This window comes from Lathamus discolor, chromosome 3, assembly GCF_037157495.1.
Source record: "Lathamus discolor isolate bLatDis1 chromosome 3, bLatDis1.hap1, whole genome shotgun sequence".
NCBI lineage: Eukaryota > Metazoa > Chordata > Aves > Psittaciformes > Psittacidae > Lathamus > Lathamus discolor.
The window spans coordinates 107,201,618-107,223,216 of NC_088886.1; the positions used below are offsets into that span (position 1 = coordinate 107,201,618).

The 21,599-nt window shown below is 44.7% G+C and overlaps 1 protein-coding gene across 4 annotated transcripts in view; it reads right to left on the reverse strand.

Annotated features, from left to right (window-relative positions):
* Positions 1 to 102: 102 nt before the first annotated feature.
* Positions 103 to 21,599, reverse strand: part of MICU1 (mitochondrial calcium uptake 1) — a 112,668-nt gene continuing 91,171 nt past the window's right edge. For all 4 annotated transcript variants that reach the window (XM_065671073.1, XM_065671070.1, XM_065671071.1 and 1 more), the window contains 4 exons: positions 16,747 to 16,884; positions 10,026 to 10,134; positions 2,773 to 2,862; positions 103 to 979 (listed from right to left, as the gene is read on the reverse strand). In XM_065671073.1, coding sequence (XP_065527145.1) covers positions 819 to 979; positions 2,773 to 2,862; positions 10,026 to 10,134; positions 16,747 to 16,884 — 498 coding nt within the window. In that variant the 3' untranslated portion in view covers positions 103 to 818. The remainder of the gene's footprint in view (positions 980 to 2,772; positions 2,863 to 10,025; positions 10,135 to 16,746; positions 16,885 to 21,599) is intronic.

Genomic DNA, 21,599 nt, shown 5'->3' on the forward strand with positions numbered 1-21,599 from the left:
TGGGCTTTCCACTGCTGGGAAGTCATGGTTTTTGAACCCCCCTTCCAAACACCCCATCGCTGGTGACTTGCCGCCATCCTTAAGTGAAGACATGAATCAGTCAAAAGAGACAAGCCACAGGCCATGTTATGAGCAACATCTTTACGTGATACAGAGAGGACAACACTTGGCAAATAACATTTTTCAGGCTGCTCCTGTTACAGAACAATTCCCCTCGGAGAAGGATCCCCGCTGGCAGCAGGTTGGTTATGCAAGGCAGGATGGGTGGGAGAGCCAGTTGGTCCACTACCTTTAACTGCTCTTCCACCAGAAGCAGCACCTTGGCTCAGGCAGCCCAGTTGTGGATGCATCTGGTCTGTCCACCCTTCCCCAAAAGCCTGGGGGAGCATGGAGCACTCAGCCAACCAAAAATCCTGTGGTGGCTCTCACCACCTGGCTGCTCCAGCCTCTATTCCTAGGTCCCACTGCTAAGGAGCAATCTAAGAATTAAAATAAACCCTATGCCATTTTGTAATAACATTAAATAAGTGATCTGGGTGCAGCCCCACAAGACTGTTCCATGCCCATCTGTGCAGGCAAGACTCATCACAAAGCAGAGGTGGTGACACTAAGAAAAGTCCTTTTCTTTTTCCTGAGAGGAACATCAGCGGCAAGCAGAAGCTGCAAATACAACAGGCTTTCATTTCTAACTTTGATTTACAAAAATCTCCTGTTATGAACAGTCTGGGCTTGCCAGAGCCTGGTGCCACCCGGCAGGTGTCTGCAGGCAGTGGTGGCAGGGCTGAGACAGGGAACCTGGGCACTCCTGCCTGATCCCACTAGTGCTTGGGCATGGCAAAGTCCCACGCTGTCTCCTGGGCACATTTCCACATCGCCCGCATGAGTCGCGTGAAGCCCATGTCCTTGGGCTTCTCCAAGCCTCTCATAAGGCGCTGCTTCATTATGGCAACAAACTCCTTGTTGCTCAGCTCACCGTTCCCTGCGAGAAGAAGAAAAAATTAGAAACACTAAACCCCACTGACAACCTCCTCCCTGCATGCACTAACTTTAAAGGGCAGCAGCCGCAAGTGTCATTTCTTGCAGAAACTGGAATCATGTTTGGCTTCAACCTCCCAAAATATCCTGCTGAGCACAGGTTGCTGACCCACATCAGGTCAGCAATGTCTTGCAGGGCCCAGAGTTCTGGGGCTTGAAGATGCAAAAGCAAATGCCCATGCCACAGGGAATATTCTGCTTTAAGTGGTTTAGGAAATTACAGGAGCACAGGGTAACAGCACAGGCTTTTCTTAATGGAGGAGAAGGAAAGGTTCATTAAAGTAGTCTAGTGAGGATACTGAGAATTATGTCAACTAAATTTACGTTAAAAATAAGATTATAGTAAATTGGGGCAAATTTTATTCCATAGTTGCTTAACCACAAATAAATTAAAACCTCTGGGATTTTTATTTAGGGCACTGGCTGATCAGAGGGGACAGCAGCACCACAGTGCAAACAACAGCCTGATGCCTCTGCTGACGGGCTGATGCCTCCTGCCACTATGCCACACGTATCCTGTTGCCTGTTCTGCTCCCCTGCCTATGGCGCACAGCTGACAGCACTGATTTTAGCTTCTGGGGAGCAGCAAAGGAAAGCAACCCACCTTTGGGCACAGAAGATACATAAGGGACATCATCAGCCCTCCAGAAAGAAACTCACCAGTGTCATCGGTTCCCCATATCAAAAGAGAGAACCTCTCTGGCTGATACGGGGAATCACATCATTTTATTTCATGAACAAGTTGCTTCATTTGAAAGCTTTTTTTCCTGCCTTACATCCAAATGCAAATCTGGGCAGCAGAATTCTAGCAAAATATCAAGAGGTGAGTAAAATTCCCTCCAGTGCTGCAGGTTTTTGATGCATGCATGGTAACGTCTTTAAACATTGAGAGAGTGAAAACACACAAGGAGGTCTGTGCCTGCTTTTCCACTTGATTCCTTCCTTTCAGGGACTCCTCTGGCAACCACAGTCTTTTTCCCCAAAGGTTTGCTATCAAAATATTTAGCAGATTCTCTTATGAGATGAGAATCCTTGGTTCACTTCTTCAGCACTGAAGCACAGAGCATAAAACAAGAGATGTAACCTTAGAAAGGTGCAAAGAAGCAGGTGGTGCTGAAACCCAGAGGGACAATAGAGAATAAAAATTCTTTAAAAATGCTAGTATTTATATCAGAATGCAAAAAACCTGTCTATTTATGTATCGCTGCTGCCACTCAGAGCTGTCAGCTCCCTTTGACTGTGCTGAAGAACCAGGATGCCAGCAAGGTCTCTGGTTTTGGCTTGACAGTTCCGGGCAAATGCAGAATTTTGCTGCTTTCCAAGTCTGAATTGCTGCCACCATCCCCTGGTGGCAAAGACTCCACTAATGCTTATGAAGTACAATTCTCATGAATTCTCAATCCCAGACTGCTTCAGTGTGGCAACAAGCTACCCCAAAGCGCTCACACATCCTCTGTGGGCCAGCAAAGCAACAAGCTTCCCAGCAAAGCACAGAGCTGCCATTAATTAAGCTGATATTTGTCCAGGACTTTGGAGATAACAAAACACCAGACAGGCTCATTTCCAACACTGGAGCACAATAGCTCATTTTGTTAAACAAAATAGAGTTTGGAGGTGGAACCTGCGCATGCCAAATGCTTGCATCCAGTGCTTTAAGATCAACATCTTGGAAGCTGGGTGTCATCAAATACCCTCCCTAGCAGGGCAGGAGAATAAGGCAAGGTTGGGGTCACTCACCATCGCAGTCAAAGAGTGCAAACACGACGTCGCACACATGGTCGGAGAGCTCCACCTTGGCAACTGTCTTGGCCACTTGCTGCATTGTCACTGCAATGGAGGGAAGGGCACAAGGTTAGCGAGATGCTGTGATCTGCCAACTGTAGCAAACACAGGCAGAGGAGCAGAAGACTCTTTTTCCTCCACAGAAAACTGCCTTTACAAAAGCATGTCATGTTCAAAGAGGCTTGAAATAAGCTTCGTACCCAGCCCATTTAATACATGCCTCAAAATCACACTCATCAAAGCCTTTGCCTTCCTAATGCAACACTGCATGGGGTGTTATGCTGCTGGTAAGCATCAACGTGCTGATACCTGTGTTCGACATAAACATTAAAACCAGAGATGAAGTATTTTCCCCCCAAATTAAGTTACAAAAATTGGAGTTTGCACCCTGTCAAATACCACGTGGAAAAGCTCTCCAGATGGGCTTGATCAACAAGGCAGCTCCTTCTGACTGAACTACAAAGATGATAGTCTATGAACCAGCTATTCCAACAGGTTGGGAGTAATAACAACCAGTCTCCCTGTTAAGCAAGCCAGGGCCAATAATTGCAGAATGAACCCATCCACGGTCTCCCTGTGACTGTGGGCTCATGTGACAGGCTCTGCAACAAGCAGACAGAGTCAACCTTGCAATAAAATAGTTGTAACAAGTTATTTCACTTCCCCCACCCCAGACTGGCAGCTGAGCTCATCAGCAAAGAGGCAAGCAGTAGTTTTATTCACACCTCTAGAAAAGAGCAAGCCATGGAGCTATCAGTCTGGCAGGGTTATGCAGTAGGTTTTGCTGCATAAAGAAAGAAAAAACCTCAAACTCACTGGGCTGTTTTAGCTGTTTCCTTACAGGTATTTGTGCGTGCCTGGCTGCCCTCTAGTCTGTTTCTGATGGCTGCTAATTGAAGGAAGGAGAGGAGGCAAGAGCAGCTCAGCTGTCACTTTTGTCAGCGTTGAAACACTGTTCCCTTCCAGACACCTGATAAAACGAAAGGGCTTTGCCCGACTCAATAAAATGGAAAGGCTTTGCATGGATGTGAACGTATTTTAAGTTAAATTGTTCCCCTATGAATTCTGACGCAAGGAAACCCTATCCACAGAGACTTTGCACTGCAGCAGCAAGCCCACAGGAACTAGGATGAATGTTTATCTGCAGAGCTCCCCTTCATTCAGCAAGGCAAAAGAGTGAAGTGGCACAACACAAAATCAGACTGAAACCAAAGCATCTGCTCTCATCCACAGCATCCTTCTGGGTTCAGGTACTCTGGCCCTTCAGAAATTTTGAAGAGTTATGTGTCAGGAAGTCAAGAATAAGCACCTGATCTGCACCATAACAGGATTAAATAGAACCTGCATAAAATGTTTCTAATAGTGTGGGGTTTGTAGTTTTGTTTTGGTTTTTTTTGTTTGTGCGTGTGTGTTGTGGGGGGGTTTGTGTGTGTGTGTTTTGGGGGTTTTTTTCTTTCAATGAATGTTCAGATTATTGGTTTCTTCCACCCTACTTCTGCTTCCCTAAGTGAGTTTTGGAGTTTTCCAGGAAGAACCCACAGCCACCATCAGGTCCTTTCTCCCTGTAAAATCCCTAGTGCAGGAGAAAACTGAAATGAAACAAAAGGTGGATTAAAATATAAATAATCTCAAGTAGGCACCCGCTGTTTCCTGTAATTGTTCATTTTGAGTTAAAGCCCTTTCCTACATGACAGATGTAGCTCTGGTCTGCAGTTATTATTCTGTATTTCAGTCCTGTCACTGAAGTGTCCTGAAGTGAGTCAGGATACGGCTGCTACTTCTGTGTGTGTCCTTCTGGCAGCCAGAGCTTGCCTTGAGGAGGGCAGAGGCAATGGCATCATTAAAGATGACTTTAATTCATTTTGTTCCTCAGCCTTGTGCCCAAACCTTGCCAACCATCCTGAGGTGAGACTGCGTGTCTCTCCCAACCCACCTGCACCAGCCACACTGCAGAATGTACTGTGCCACACATGTGGCACAGCTGGATAGTAAAGGAAAAGGGTGAATTAATGTTTTAAGCACACGGACAAGCCATCACATCCGTGCATCCCTCTGTTTTTAAAGACACACAAATTTGCCACCAAGATGCAACATGACTGAATGAACCACAGCACAAGCAAGTTAAGTGCATTAGATGGCAGCAGCCCTCCAAAAAGGGCTTTAACAGTCCACCACTGAAACTGCAAGTGTTGGTGTCTCCCACTGGTTCCTTTAATAAGCAATCTGAGTTATTTTATGCATTTTTAGTGTCTTATCTTTTTCTTTCACTCCAATTCCCAGAACCGCAGAGCAACCAATGCCTCACCAAGTGCTTACAAGCAGGGTTTTTCTATAAGTGAGAGCCTTGCCAGATGACAAACTTCATGTTTTTTCCTCTGTCTTGAGATTAATCACACATTTGGCCAAAATAACGGGCAGCTGGGTTCCTGCCATTTCCAGAATGGCACCCAGGGTGATGCGAGCAGGGGTCCCTGCCTTGTGTGGTCCCAGGCTGCAGAGGCAGGACGCATGTTTTGGGTTTCCAGAAATCAGGCTATTTAGGGTCTCACGTTGATGAGCACATTTCATTTTAAGCATCCCAGCTGGAAAAGTTGGATGCCATCATTAACAATAGAGCTAGTAAAACTCTGTTTAACCTTTTCAAATCATTTGCATGTGTATGTACTGAAATGTCCTTTCAGAAGAGAGATGTATAAACCCTATGCAATCCTGTGGCACAGCACGTTTTTCTTTTTCTTCACAAAATGCAAGGCTGCAGCCCTGCAGCTGAGTAGAAACTCCTTTGACATCAAAAGGAGCATGATGAAAAGTCATGGAGATCATGCTTCTGGGAAAAAAGCAGAGCTACCAGACCAAAGGCACATCCAATCCACTGCTTATGTGAGATTCACAGTCATAAATAAGTAAAAAAAGGAGATTCCAACACAAAGTGGTTTCTAAACTGAGAGGTACTCAGCATTTTCCAGGGGCTGGTGATTTATGGAGAGCCTGTCCTTGGGATTAGTGAGCTGATTTCTTACATCCTTGTGGACAGACATCTGCTGTAACAGCAACACAACTCATTGCATCAGTGCTCAGCAAACACTGCACTGCAATTGTGCATGTACTAAAACCAAAGGGGCAGGCAAGTTCTGGAGCACTCTTGCTTAAGGACGTGGTGCTGAGCACTTCCATGGTCCCTCTCCATCAGGATGCACATATATATGCATCAGTGCCCTGGTCTGAGGTCAGCAAAGGTGGCAACCCATGACATTGTCTTACCTCTGCAGGACACCAGATTTCATTATTCAGCTCCTCACTAATTACCTCAAATACTCATCCAGGCTTTTTTACTAACCATGAGAGGCTGTGATATTTTCATCCTTGGAGAGATCCAAAACCTGACTGTAGGGGGCCCTGGGCAAGCTGCTGTAGGTGACCCTGTTCAACTAGAGGGTCTCAAGAGACCCCTGCCAAATTCACCTACTCTACAGAAGTCCTCCCCACGCAAATAACCAGCATTGACCACGTGCCATTACTCCAGAGGAGCAATCTGAGCTGCGCCTCCATGGGGGACTGACTTCTTTCATCCAGCCTTGAAGGCAGATTAAAGTAAGCAGCAATTCAGTGACAAATACCTGCTGCACTCAAAACTCACTTCTACTTCCCTTCAAATTCCCTGTCAAGTCTGCAGCTTTTTCAAACTCTATACTTCAAATAAAATGATCTTCCATTAACCTGTCCTGGGCTCCAGCCCAACACCAAGCCAGCCTTGCCACTGGAGCCAGCAGTGGGCTCAGCCATCTCCACTTGCTTTGGCCCACCTCTAGCAAAACACATCTGTGCCTTATCCTAAAACACAAAGGAGTTATATTATGGCTCTCTGGCGGTGCCAGCAGAATGGCTGCTTGGAAAGTCTGGCTGCAGATGGTGCCAAAAAAAAAGTGCAATTCACACCCTCGCCTCAAAAGGGGAATAAGCGACAAATTCGGCTCCTGTCCTGCTGCCAGCTGTAAGCCCATGCTGAGAAAGTTTTCCAAGTAATGCTTCTGATTTAAGAGAATCACAGCTATTGTGTTTCTGGTAAAATGAAAGATTGACTGGCAAATAATCTGTGTGTTATTCTATGGGTCATTAAAATGCAGCTTTATGACCCTTTTTAGAAGAAGCAGCTACTTAATTTAACACAGAAAACAGGTTGTCAAGCTATGGCTGTTCACCGAATCAGCTCGGTTGGAGAAGAACTTTAAGATCACCAAATCCCACCATTATCCCAGGACTGCCAAGATCACCACTAAACCATGTCACTGAGGGCCTCATCTACACGGTTTTCGAACGCTGCCCTGGGAAGCCTGTTCTAATGCCTGACTACCCTCTCTGTGAAGAAATCTCCCCTAATACCCAGTCTAAACCACCCCTGGTGCAGCTTGAGGCTGTTATCTCTTATTCTATCCCTTGTTACTTGGGAAAAGAGACCGACTCCCACCTCACTCCAACGTCCTTTCAGGTAGTTGTTGTAGACAGCGATAAGGTCCCCCGATCCTTCTCTTCTCCAGACTAAACACCCCAGTTCCCTCAGCCGCTCCTCAATAAGATTTGTGCTCCAGACCCTTCACCAGCTTTGTTGCTCTTCTCTGGACCTGCTCCAGCACCTCAGTGTCTTTCTCGTAGTGAGAAGCCCAGAACTGAACACAGTATTGGAGGTGCCGCCTCACCAGTGCTGAGCACAGGGGGATGATCACTGCCCTGGCCCTGCTGGCCACACTATTGCTGATACAGGCCAGGATGCTGTCGGCCTTCCTGGCTGCCTGGGCACAAGCTGGCTCATGCTCAGCAACTGTCAGTCAGCACCCCCGGTTCCTTTTCCACTGAGCAGTTTTCCAGCCTCTCTGCCCCAAGCCTGGAACACTGCAACTCTATGTTGCAATGTCTGATGCTATCCATTTTTTAACTCCTAAATTTTAAATGGCCCTTCTAAAAGTGTTAGGTGCTAACCTAATTATGTTTCTAAAACCCTAATGATTGGTGCATTAGGTTAGCAGCCATTCATTTAATACACTTCCTCCTCCCTCTATGATAAGTAATTTTTACATTTGTTGGTTTTTAATAAGCAACCTTATGAAAGCTTGATTTTTATAAGAGTACACTCCAGTTATTGCTTATTTGATTTGTGTGTGCAATATCCAGACTCTGAGCGCACACATATGGAAACGGGTAATGCACAGACAATTTAGGCATGACAGCAGACAGATGCCTACTTCAAAGGGATTACCCAGGTGTACTACTGCAGCTTGCTTTGCACCTTCATTTGGACCACAGCAAAACCCTCTCTCTTCATGCCTCCTGCCCAGAGCATCTCTGGGTTGAGCAGGACAGAAGGCTGCGAGGGTGATTTATGTCAGCTACCAGACACACGCAAGGAAGGGATTTATAGAATAACCCTTTTCTCCTGCATGAGCCCCCAAAAAATTATCTCTTGAAAGCTGGGACCCTGCAGGCAGGGACAGGGATGTGGGGAGAGCTAAGCCCGTAAGTGGCTTGAAACCATGCCCTGCACACCACCAACCCTCCCCATGGTTTACTTACTCCAGCCAAATCCTCCCAGCTCAGTGGCTGTGGCTCCAGCAGAAGCTCATTAATTGCACATAATTAAACAGCAAATCACACTGATTTACCAACTGCATGCGGACCTAAATACTCCATGCAAACATATTCCACAATTGGGCAACTGCTAATTTACTGTTGATATTAAGTAAATTGGATTTGCTAGGCTATTACCTCCTTGTGGGACACTGCAGAAAGGGCTCTGCACAGCAACAGCACATCCGTACTCCATATTTTGCTTTTAAATGAAAGAAAATCCCACCAGGTTCTTTTAACTTTGTCTTAAGATAATGGTGAACTAAAACAAAGAGTACAGATGATTTCCCCCATAAAAAGTCAAACGTAAGAAGGTCTGTTCACATTTGACTCCCTTCGTAATTCCACTGCCCCAAAACCTGTTAGTCTTAATATTCCCACAACAGCAGCAGTTGGAAGAATAGCTTACTTCCAATTTTGCAGCTGCCCAAATAAATCAGTTTTAACTTTCCACTAGAGAAGGGTTTTCACTTAGCCTACAAAACTTCTAAAGAGTTTGCCATCTTCTTTTTTTATACTCCCAGTCTGAGTGCTTAAAAAAAGCATCACTTAAAAGAAGATCTAGAAAAGAAAAGCACTTGTGACAGACCCTGGCAGCAGAGAGCTGGGATATTTTTTGTTTCAATATTTCTCTTGGTTTTTTTAATCAGTGTGTTGGATCTGAGAACAAACCTGATATGGGTTAGCTCAGAAAAGAAAACACATGATGAGATAAAGAAGGATATGTATTGGTCTGATCAACAAACCGCAGTATTACCAAGGTCCCCTGGAAACACCAGCTCTGAGGTTTATTCTGCCAGCTCTTCTGGCCACATGCAGCCTCTGGACTGTGGGTTATCTGAGCCTGCTCTGAGTAGACTTCAGTGCTTAGTTTGGGATCTCTATGGCATTTTAATGCTTCCCCTGCTTCCCTCCATCATGCCTGAGACATCCAAAGGTGGTTGCCATCACTTGGATTTCAGATCAGAACTGCAGCATCTGGCTGTTCTTACAGCTCTTAGTTCTAGACAAAGACTCTTATTTTTAAGCAAAGGTGAAATAGAACAAGGGTTGAACCTTGCTCCTGCCACCAGCTCCACAGATGGTTAGTGCCTCTGACACATTCATCGCAGAGAGCTCTACAGAAGACACAATTTGCAAGAGCATTTCTTATAATACTGCTTGCCTTTGCTAACAATATTTCAAGTACTCTGTAAAAGGAGAAAAATAGGTCACTTCAGAAATGGCAATGAAGAAGAAACACTGGTGTGCCTGGGATCTGGTACCAGAGCCTGTGATACACTCACTAGGTCATCTTGCCTCTGCATGTATCAGGCCTGAATAGTCCTGCTGAAATATTACCACTATTCAGGCTACACATTTCAGCCTTTTTCCCCCTCTACATCTAAAACTGGGGAAGCATAAAGCTTAAAACCCCTCTTTATCCATGGCTGTAGCGAGTTAAACCTCTCATTACAGGGAGGAACTGCGATTTCGGTACATTTTTAACATGTCAGTTGGGTTCATTCGACACCTTCCCAACTCCAAAGACACTGCATGAATTGCACTCCTTCAAGCTTTCAGTGCCTGCCCATCTCAAGTTTTAATACCTTTATCAAGTGAAGCTCCAGCCATGTGGTAGAAGCTCAAAGCTGTGTCCACGTCATTTATGTTCTTCAGAAAAGTGAAGAAGTTCTCCACCTCCTCAAATGTCAGCCCCTGGGAGAGAGAAAAGATGGTCTTACAGTGACGGGAAAAGGAGAAAGTGACATTACCTGGATTACAAATGACAAAATGATTCATCTGCCCAAAGCTGTAGCCAGAGGGGAATTCATCTGCACACTCAAAACACTCCTACCTTCGCACCTGAGGATATGGTCTGTGACCTGTACTTTTGCTAACCACCTCTGCTCCCCTCTTGGCCACACCAATCATGCAATGGGAAGGGACTTCCCCATGCATGCTCAACAACAGTGGTGACCAAAAAGCCCTGGCAATTTCTCTGGCCCTTGCTCCACAGCCAGCTCTTGCCCAGAAGAGCAGACCATGATCCAACAACTTCTGTGGTTGGGATGCAGGTGATCACCGCAAGCAGGTTCATTTATTTATTTTAAGCCTGCACATTTGCAATGACAATAATGAAGGAGTTCACACGCTGCAAGGTCTCTTCCAAGAGATTCAGGGGTCTCTGGGGGGGATCCATGTCTTGGGGACATGGGTAAGATCCATGTCTTAATCCAGTGTCACAGAAGGTGACACTGCAAACCACCACATGTATAGCTGCGCCACAGTTTGCTTTGCTGCTGGTTGCAGGATAACTGCAGAGCTGGATTGCTGTCTGCTCTACTTAGCAGCACAGTCACCTGAAGCTCAGCTCACCCTGGGACAAATAAGCATGTGCCTGGTGAGTGCCTGCAGCCATGCACACAGTCAGAGAAGGGCAGCCCGAGATGCCCTACTGCTACACCCCAGCACAGTGGATGGGCAGGCAGGAGATAAGCAACACACTCCTCTCCACACCAATCCGACTGGCAAGGAGTGCACTGGGAAAGCAACTGCTGAAGAGCACAGCTCTGGGACTCCTACCCAGCTGCACTACACGACACCAGATTTTATCAGCCTATTTAGCACCAGCATGACTGCTTTGGTGCTGGTACAAGAGGCTGCAGTCTCCAAACTCTCCCACCACAGCCACAGCCCAGAGCCAAGGGAGAGGTAAATCATCACCACAGTAACAACCACTCAGCTTTCCTCTCTGGAAGAGATAAATCAGCTCATCAAGAGGAGTTCAGGTTCAGGCTCCTCCTATCCTGTCTAGCATAACAGACTGATACAGCAAGATATTAAAAATCCCAGCTGCAAAGCACGGTCTGGATGGAAGGGCACACGTTCAGTGGGTACTGACAGATATAAATTTATACGATCTGTTGTAATCCAACAACTTCTAAGCAGGGAAGAAGCCACCTATTTTTTTTTTTTTTCTAAGAAAAAGCCTATTTTTTTTATGATCTTCTCATACAGACACAGTGCCCCTACAACTGCAAGCAGAACTACAGAAAATTTGCAGCTTGTTTCTGTCTTCACTGTAACTATGTGGCAATGCAGCACTGATGTACATTGCACAGCATGCACGCCAACAAATGCAACAGCAGGCTTTGTCAGCCCTGGATTTATGGATCCGGATCAAAAAGGATGAAATAGCAAAATGCACACATGGATCCATGCACACATGGACACATGGCTTTTTTCAGTGATATCCAGTGATAGGACAAGGGGCAATGGGTGTAAACTGGAACATAGGAAGTTCCACGTTAACATCAGGAAGAACTTCTTTACTGTAAGAGTGACAGAGCACTGGAACAGGTTGCCCAGGGGGGTTGTGGAGTCTCCTACACTGGAGATATTCAAGGCCGCCTGGACAAGTTCCTGTGTGATGTACTGTAGGTTACCCTGCTCTTGCAGGGGGGTTGGACTAGATGATCTTTTTAGGTCCCTTCCAACCCTTGGGATTCTGTGATTCTGTGATTCTGTGTGACACCAGATCTGACAAGGAAGGTTTACATACTTACATACATAAACTCAAGGTCCTTCCACCAGCTGAAAAATCTAAACCAATGATGTATGGGGCTATCCTACAAATCTGGGATTTCATGTGGACAGAGATACTGAATCTCTGTAGCAAAAATGCCATCACTATTATGCAATTTAATATTTTATTGATGAATGTTATAGTTGAGGCTAGCAGCAGCTTTAACTCCTTTCCAGCTACCAAAAGGAAAATAAAACCAGAGACTGGGACACCCTCAGGCTTGCACCGGCAAGTCGATAGAAGAACAATTACCTTACTCAGAAGTCTGAGTATGGGAGTTTATCTGTTTCCCATCAATATGACTGTCAGCACTGCTCAACTCTTTGTAAGTTATTCATGTCTCCACTGAAAGACCAAGAATAATAGAAGCTAGGGTTAATTTGGAATCACAAGAAATTGCATATCTGGAGGATACTAGGGATTATGGGATCTGGATGGCCACTCCTTTCAAGGCATTCGCAGATCTAGCTGTTGATTCATAAGCCTGAATCCTTTAATCATTTAAGTAATACAAAGGATACATAAGCAGGCTAATTCCAGAAACATGTATCTGCTTGCAACATGCATCTTAGCTCAAACACCTCTGCAAAAATTAGGGCTTTTCACCTGGGAACCCAGGTTTCAGCCAGGGAGAATTACATCTCACTCCCACCTTCTGCCACCTCAACAGAAAAATATACGACACCGCTCCCAAAGCATGTGTGGAAGACAACCTGAATCACTAGTTTCTGAAAAGTCAAGTTGGTTTTCTAGCAGTTAGGGAGACATAAACCAAATACCTTGCCTGTAAATATTACTGACAACTCCAGCCTTTTTCCTAGGAGAAAAGCAGCTGTGTAAGTCTAGCTTGAAGGTGAGAATCGTAAGCAATTTTAAACAAAGTGGAGTGTGGCAGCTCCACTGAATATGCAGAGGAGTTCACACATCCAGGGTAAGATGGGATTTTCCCTCAAGAAAAATAAAAGCAGGTTATCCATTCCCAGAAGCAGGTGTGTAGAATAATGATGTCAGAAAGTGGCTACAGGTTAGATTAAACCCAGAGCTTTAACATTTTGGAGGCTGTCAGGGTTGCCTTGTGCAGAAAAGGTAATTGCATCAGACAATGAAGATGATGTCTGGCAGACTTCATTAGAAAGCACTCACGAGGTAAACTGTATTTCCAGTGTAAAGCTCGCTGGGTAGATTTGGTATAATTACTGGTGTTCCCCTCCCAGCATCACACTATCAAAATTATTTTATTTAATTTCCTCTTTCTTTGGAAAGCAATAGCAAATCAAAGCCCCTACTGCTTTTGGTGTAGAGGGGAGTTACAGGAGGTTAGTAAACTGTGCAGGTAATTATACTACGCTGCTATAGAAGTAGGGTAGTGAAGCGTGAAAAGAAGGGATTTGGGGAAAAATTCTTCCTGCAAAACATGTTTGCATCGTAAACTTGTGACCTAGAAGGTGTTCAATGACTGGAAAGTATTGCAGGATAAATTGGCTGGGTGGCTTTAATGTCTCATTGAGGCCAGGGAGCCAAAGGGAGAGCAGTGGATAGCTTGGGCCCTGCTCCTTTTTTATACGATGGGAGTAAAGCAGATCCTGACCAAAGCAGACTGATCTGCTCTGCAGATGTCTGGGTTACCAACACAGAGGAAGAAACAATGCCAGCATTGAGCTTCTGCAGTTTCAAGCTGGAAACTGGTTTAATACTCCATTCATTTACAAAAAAAAAACTTTCCAAGTGCATCCCTGAATAACTTTTCCAGAAAGCCTGAAAAGGGGTTAACATGATTCTTGTCATGGCAGTCCTGTTTCTAAAGAGATGGGTAAAATTAAAGCTACTTAAAACCACTGACAGCTGCACCAGGGCGATCCAACAAAAGTACGTAAGTGTATTAGATACAAAGCACTGCACGCAAGTCTGCAAGGGATATGGTCTTCTAAAATACCCTGGGAAAAAGGAACCCCCCAAACTTTCAAGAACAAGTTCTCTTGAATAAAAGACAATGCAAAGTTAGGCACCAGGCTGGATTCACTGTGAGCTAAAACCTGCTAAAGTGGAGGATTTCAGGGCCTGATTTCTCTTGCTCTGCATAAGCACTGACTTTGAGCTGCCCTGGCTGCAAAAAAGGCTTATCTGCTTCCAGTGCAAAGTGGCTGGCACTTCTTGCATGCTTTAAACCATTAAATATCTTGTACTTGCTAACAGAGACGCTGTCCTGTTTTAGGGTTTTGGGTGTCTCATTCCCCCTGGTCTAAGGAATCATGTGTTTTCCACCAACATTGCAAATGTCATTTTTTGTCCTATTTCCCAAATTCTCTCCTTGAAAGTCATTGAAATAAATAAAGAAAAAAGACTTGCTCTAAATCTGATTATCTGCAAATAGAAACACAGTCTGGCTGATTTGGGGATGAGGAGTAAGGTAAAACCAAAATGTTCTTCCTTTGCCACAGATGTCAGGGTCTTGGCTTACACATGAAAGGAAAAAACATCTGCTGTAAGAAACCTTCCAAAATAACTCCCACTGCCTAATTTCTCATACAGTCACCTATTGTTCAATAACATATATACACATATATATATTAGGAAAATACAAATTTCAGAAAAAGAATCGACAGTCTGAGAATGTTAACAACAGAGCTGATACTATTCTGTTAAGCACACATCACCGTTAAGTACTTTTTCCATGAGAAATCAAATAACTCCTATTAGCACCCAGGGGAAAGAGAGGTATTGGAAAAGCTGAATCTGCAGTGTCTCGCTCCAAGATCAAATAAAAGGACACAACCTTTGAAACATCAGTGGTCTTATTCAAGCCAGTGACAAAGACTTTGAGAAGTGAGATTTCCAAATATAAACACGCAATGCACCTCAGCTCTGATGACACACTGACACTATCTATTGATAGCAGCCTGATAATTATCAAGCCTATTCTTCCTACAAAACATGACAGAATTGGTAAAAAAAATCCTCTTTCTGGCACCCCAAGGCCACACAAAGCTACAGGTAATGCAGCTCCTCTGTCAGGAATGCAACTCTGAGCATGGCCTTTTGGCTCGCTCATGGTTTCCTCCAGTTTTTAACTTTTTGGCATTGCTTGCAGTTAATAGTTAATTACTTGGGGGTGTTGGGTCGATGAGAAAATGAACATGAGCCAGTTTCAGTGTGTGCTCACAGCCCAGAAAGCCAACTGTATCCTGGGCTGCATCAAAAGGAGAGTGACCAGCAGGTCGAAGGCGGTGATCCTGCCCCTCTGCTCTGCTCTTGTGAGACCTCACCTGGAGTATTGTGTGAAGTTCTGGTGTCCTCAACATAAAAAGGACATGGAACTGTTGGAACAAGTCCAGAGGAGGGCCACGAGGATGATCAGGGGACTGGAGCACCTCCCGTATGAAGACAGGCTGAGGAAGTTGGGGCGGTTCAGCCTGGAGAAGTCTGCGTGGAGACCTCATAGCAGCCTTCCAGTACCTGAAGGGGGCCTATAGGGATGCTGGGGAGGGACTCTTCGTCAGGGACTGTAGTGACAGGACAAGGGGTAACAGGTTAAAACTTAAACAGGGGAAGTTTAGATTGGATATAAGGAAGAAGTTCTTTACTGTGAGGGTGGTGAGACACTGGAATGGGTTGCCCAAGGAAGCTGTGAATGCTCCATCCCTGGTGGTGTTCAAGGCCAGGTCGGACAGAGCTTTGGGTGGCATGGTTTAGTGTGAGGTGTCCCTGCCCATGGCAGGGGGCGGGTGGAACTAGATGATCTTAAGGTCCTTTTCAACCCTAACGATTCTATGATTTTATGATTCTATAACAGAGACCTGTTAGGTTACATGCCCTGCTGCTTCAGTACACCAAAATTCTCCCACAGCACCAGTGAAAGAGAGAGAAAATGGGGAGGAAAAAGTCACTGGAGTGGCTTCACATGAACTGAGGATTCCTGCCCATCACAGGAACCCAGTTCAGGCACCAAAAAGGGACAAAAAATGACTAGTCCCTGGCAACACTTGCGTGTTATAAACACACTTTGTATCTAAAACAGTTAAGAAATAAATGTCAGTTCTGATGTCAGGAGGAAGCAGCTCCAAAACAGTCCGACCAACCCAATATGCAGACAAAGACCTTCCATCCATTCTCATTTTGATGAATTGCTTATTTATGACCTAATTAATAAAAGAAGAATCCGTCTTTATAGAAGTAGACATGAAATTCCAATACTGAAGTAATTTAGCAGCCCATGCTTGCCTTACTTGCCCATACTTGCCTTACCTGAAAATGCACATCCTTCTAATACATACGTCTTATTCCAATGTCTCTCACTAAATTAACTAAATTAAGGTGTAGAATCTGCAACTTATTCCTTTCTAAATCGTAATTCAAATCATTTTTCACATAAGTCAGTAACTAAATACTAAACTGCGCATCTGCAGCAGCCAAGTAATCCAGTGTCAAGCCAGTAACTAGGAACATGGCTTCAATATTTATTTTGGCTCCAGAGCCAGGGCGCCATTCAGAAAATTTAAATTTTGAGAATTGCAGCATCCATTTTAATAGGGATAAGCCTACACTGTGATCTGGACACTGACCACTGCTCTCCCATCTGTCTGCTGCTGGCAAAGTATTTATCATCTGCAAAGTCAGTGCGTGTCCCTGCACTGCTTAACACATGTTTTTCTTAAGAAGATGGAGATTGCTTACTCATTTCTCATCATGGTACAGGATGGCTGCCCCCACCAAAACATGCTGAATTTGCCATGAATGCTACTGACCTCTCCGTCTTGGAAGTGCTTCTTGAGCTGCTTCAGCATGACAGTGAGCTTCTTGGACTGCACCCCACTGTAGGCCAGCAGCATGCTGCCGAACTGCCGCTCTGTGATCCGCCCCTCCACAGGGTCGTGCCGTTCAAACTGGAAGGGGAGATAAAGAAAAGGAATGTGAAACCAAAGCCATGCAGCAGAAAGCTCCACCCAGGGTAAGGGCATAAAAAGGTACTGTAACAACAACAAAAACATCCCAAACATTGCAAGAAACACTCAAGAAGACAAAATCTTAGTGCATTTGAGTATTTGCTTTCCCCAGGCCTGTCTCCATCAATAAGTCAACATTTTCTCTATGTGCTATTCCCTGGAAAACTTCTGGAAGACGTCTTTGTATCTGACCCTTCCTGTTTTATCTCACAGGAGGGCAGCATTTGTAGATCTGGACTTGAAAAGGCAGGATGATTACCTGTAACTTGAAACCAAACTAGTGTCCACAGATCTCCAAAGAGGAGCAAGAAGAAATAAAATACTAAGGTATTCTCCACATGCACTTCCAGCTTGGAGGTCTGAATAAGCATCCACAGAATTTGATCTATTGGGAAAGGTGCTGGGCTGCAGCACTGGCTCTCTGCTAGCTGAGTAATGCAGATTTCATATTTTCCTTTTTCCCCCCACCTCTTTGTGGCTCTACAAGCATTGATGTCAGACTTCAACCGACTTCAGTTTTACAGATCTCAGCATTCAGGATCCCTTTTTTGATTTCCCTCAATTTTATCAGGAAACATATGACCCACACTACAGCTGATCACAAGCCAGAAGGTGACATTTAACAACAAAATTAATTTTTCAGTTCCTATGGAACAACACAGTACCACTGACTTGATACTATATATTGCTTGATGAGTTAACCATTTCTGCTTCAATCGCACTTCTATGCTTAATTACGCCGCTAGCACAAAAGCCAGCAAGGCACCTGACCAAGATGAAGGAGGGGAGATGAAAGCCGGCAGCTCCACCAGCCTTGTTTTCATTCCTTGTGTAGGCAGAGCTCCAGATGCAGCAGCTATATGTGCTTTTAACATACAGTGCTCTTCAGCTACGCTATATAACAACGAGGCTGCTTACAAACAAGGTATTACAGTTTCCATGCTAATGCCAAGTTGGGGGTAAATATTTTTTAATTATTAGAATATCAGCCAGACTTCTGCTGCTTTTCCCAGTGGGATACTAAGTGATTCTTACTGCATCTGAAATACATGGGAGTGCCAGGACTGGAGGGATTTGGATGGACTGTGCTGGCAGGAGGCAGCTCCCAACTGGACAAATTCTGCTTCTTAGCACCTTCTGCTTTTGCTTGAGTGGCCCACATGGCACTTTTAAATGTCATACGATGGAGACCTTGGGGGTTCCTCACACCACAAAACATCAGCCTTCCTCAACCTTTTCATCTTCATTTTTCTCCTGACATTCGGTACCAACTTTAAGGTAATACAGGAGGATTATTCCCAACTGCCATGCTGAAGAAGTCTTAACAGGAGCACAATGATGAAACATTGTTTCAGGCCAGCTCTCCTCTTTCTTTCCCATTGTCAGCTATGACCCAGAGATGTTCAAAGTGATCGCCCTACTGCTGCTGCAGAGGGTCTTGGCAAGTGATTTGGCTCCCCTCACTCAGGCTTTCTCAAAAAAAAGATGATGAAAACACATCTACAGTTTAAGGATTACCTTGGGAAGGTTAGTACATGAAGAATAACGCTATAATTTCCAATCAATGTTTGAAGCCACGCAGCCAGACAACCCTGCTTTAAGCAGGATTAAATGCAAACTAACTTCTGCATGTCAAACATCACTATTGAAAACTGATAAACTAAGTTACCTTATTTAGTGGCACCTATTACTAAATGTTTATAGCTACAGAATAAGCAACAGGGAAGCATGCTTATTCCTCCTGTTGGCCATCTTCTCAGTTTTTGGTCCCCAGGGTTTTAGGGATTTCCTTGTTGGCAAGCTGCAGCTGGACCAGTATGTCTAAATAGCCCCCAGCAGGTTGCCTGATGCCACTTGGCACCCACTAATTCTTTTATATTAGAAAACCAAAGCGTACTGGCCCAAAAGTTTCCCAGCAGGTACTACTGGCATGCTTTCATGCAAAAGGAAAAGATGGACAGAGCTGCAGCAAAACACCCAAACTCTGGGTTTGGGCAACCTGGTCTAGACCAGGTGCTGGTGAGTCTTCTGTACTACTGGGAAAATAGGAATCAACAAGTGCTACTGCATGAGCTGTCAAAGACATGAGCTAAGGCAGGCGGGGAAAGCCCTCCTGAAGGCAAACCTTTCTATAGCATCTGTTAAAAATAACTCCAATATTCAAGTACAAGGATCTCGCCAGCTCTGAGCATTATGCTCTCCCATACACAGGCACACAGCAGTGTTCATTTGTAAAGGCCAGCCTAGAAAGGGGCTTGCACGCAAGTGAGAACTGGTCAACAACCAGTTTCCAAATTCAAATATAAACACCACTGGACTAAGAAAAAGCAATAGAGCCAGGGTAACAGGTAAAGAAAGTTCAAAACTTGCCTCCAAGCTAGTGTCAGATACATTTAAATTAATTACAGAACGGATGAGCGGGGGGCGTCATTTAAAGACAATACAGAAAAAGAAAAATCCAGATGAAAGGATTCTGCCTATTTTTTCTGATGTGCTAGCAATCGTGTTTATTCACGAAGAAACTTGAGGGGGAAGGGACACGAGGCGGAGGGGGAGAGGATGGGACAGACACCAAACCCCACAAGGATGGGATGCAAGGCAGAGCACACAGATGTATTACAAGCAAAGAAGTCCTCTGACAGCCTTTTTCATACATCTTAAAGAAAGGAGAAGCACAGCCACAGCAATCGCTCAGCAGCGTCACAGTGCACCGACCAGTGTGAGATGGAGCATCTGCCGCACGTGACACCCACCATCAGGGAAGCTGGGGGGGGAACAAGGGTGCCTTATGCCCCTCTGAGCTGCAGCCCCAACATCTTCACACTGAATACAGATGGCTGGCGAGTCCAACACCTCTGGAGCAACTCCCACCCACAGCCACTTGGTGCCAGTAGCGGATTCTACATCCGCACACCAGCAAAGATACAGTAATAATGAAATATAATGCTCTCCAGTGCTCTTACAGCAAGCCAGGATGCCTGAGACGTGTAAGAAATTAGCTTAGAATATAATAAGCAATATTTCTGAAATTAATTAGAAACCAACATGACTTGAAAGGAAATCAAAGGCTTTCATGGGAGAGTAAGAAGGCAGGAGAAATGGGCACAGCACTCTGCCACTGCCAACCTGACCCAGCTTTGCTAGCCTACTTGAAGTAGTCAGTCAATATATCACATTAGCATACTTTCTACAATCATTTAAAAGACTACCTATAATCTTAAACATGTGTTAAACACTCACACCCCCCCCCCCAAAAAAACCCCAAAAACCAAAAACAACCAACAAAACCACAAAAAACCCACAAACCCAACCCAAACCATCAGACAGGACAATCATCATTTTCCTCTATAAGCTGAAAAGTGGGTAAGGTTCCTTCTATCTTAGCTTTCTGTCTGAATAAATTACTCTTATCTTCAACGCATAGAGGAAAGGCTTTATCACATGAGAAGAGCAAAGACAAATAAACAATTTTCTTCCACATCCCCTTAATTGTGTAACTTTATACAAAGGCAATACAAGGATCCAGAATAAAATGACAGACTCATAATCTCTCTGCTTTCAGACTTCACTTTTTTCCCACCCACTAACTCAATCCATCTTCTCCTGGGGGAAATCAAATGCCAGCTTCTGAGAAGCATCCAGCCTGAACCAATTCAGAGATACCAACACAAGCAACATTTTTATTAAAAATAAACAACTGCTGGAACTTCTTAAACATGGACATTCATTTCCTTTCATTTCTCCTTCTGCCATTAGCTGCAAGCCTTATTGCTGGGAAATGAAGCAGCTCCAACGGCTAAGGAGCCATCTGGCTCCGCCAGGAGGACTTCCTCTGAGTCCTCCTTAACTGTGCACATGAAGCATCATAAATGCCTCCGCAGCCTCAGACCACCCACCTCAGACTTTTTCAATCTGAGAAACAATGGGAAACCAGGAAATGTAATTTAAATCAAAAGTTTAGGGTACAAACAGCATTGTGTCTCTATGAGCACAGACCTGCAGCCCTGGCTTACCGCATCTTGTGGGGTAAGGGCTGAATTGCCCCTTTCAGTTGAGACTCGGTGCAGCGGGATGAGTGGTGACCTCTCATTCCAGCTGACTCTCCTCCCTTCTTGTTAAATTTGTCATAACCAATAGCATTAATATGAGACATTTCTATTTAAAACCCTAGTGCTGAAGCACTGTCCAGTCAGACACTGCAAGTGTAAAAAACTGTTTAAAAAACAGGGAGCAGTATCGTCATACCTGTCACCAGACAGAACTATGCCCAAGAGAAAAATACCAGCTCTGCAATTGCTTTGGAAGGGAGAGCAGAACACCAAACCCCTCACAAAGGGCTTACAATCATTGTATAACCACAAATAGATGTAAAAATCTCATGCTTGCGAAGTGAGGTTTCTTCTCCTTCCTAACCTGGCATTGCATTTTTGGTTTGTACACTGAATGGTGTCTTACTTTGTTTCGCTTGCCTTGTTTGCTGAAGAAGATTGTTAAAATACCCATCATACCCTTCCAGTGACTGCACTCAGCATATATTCAAGCGGCATTTAAGATCAACCAAAACCAGCAAGAGGCTTGAAGCCCATCAATGCAAGAGACACACACCCAGCTGTAACATGATGCAGCACTATGAGGACACAGCTCAGACTTTTCCC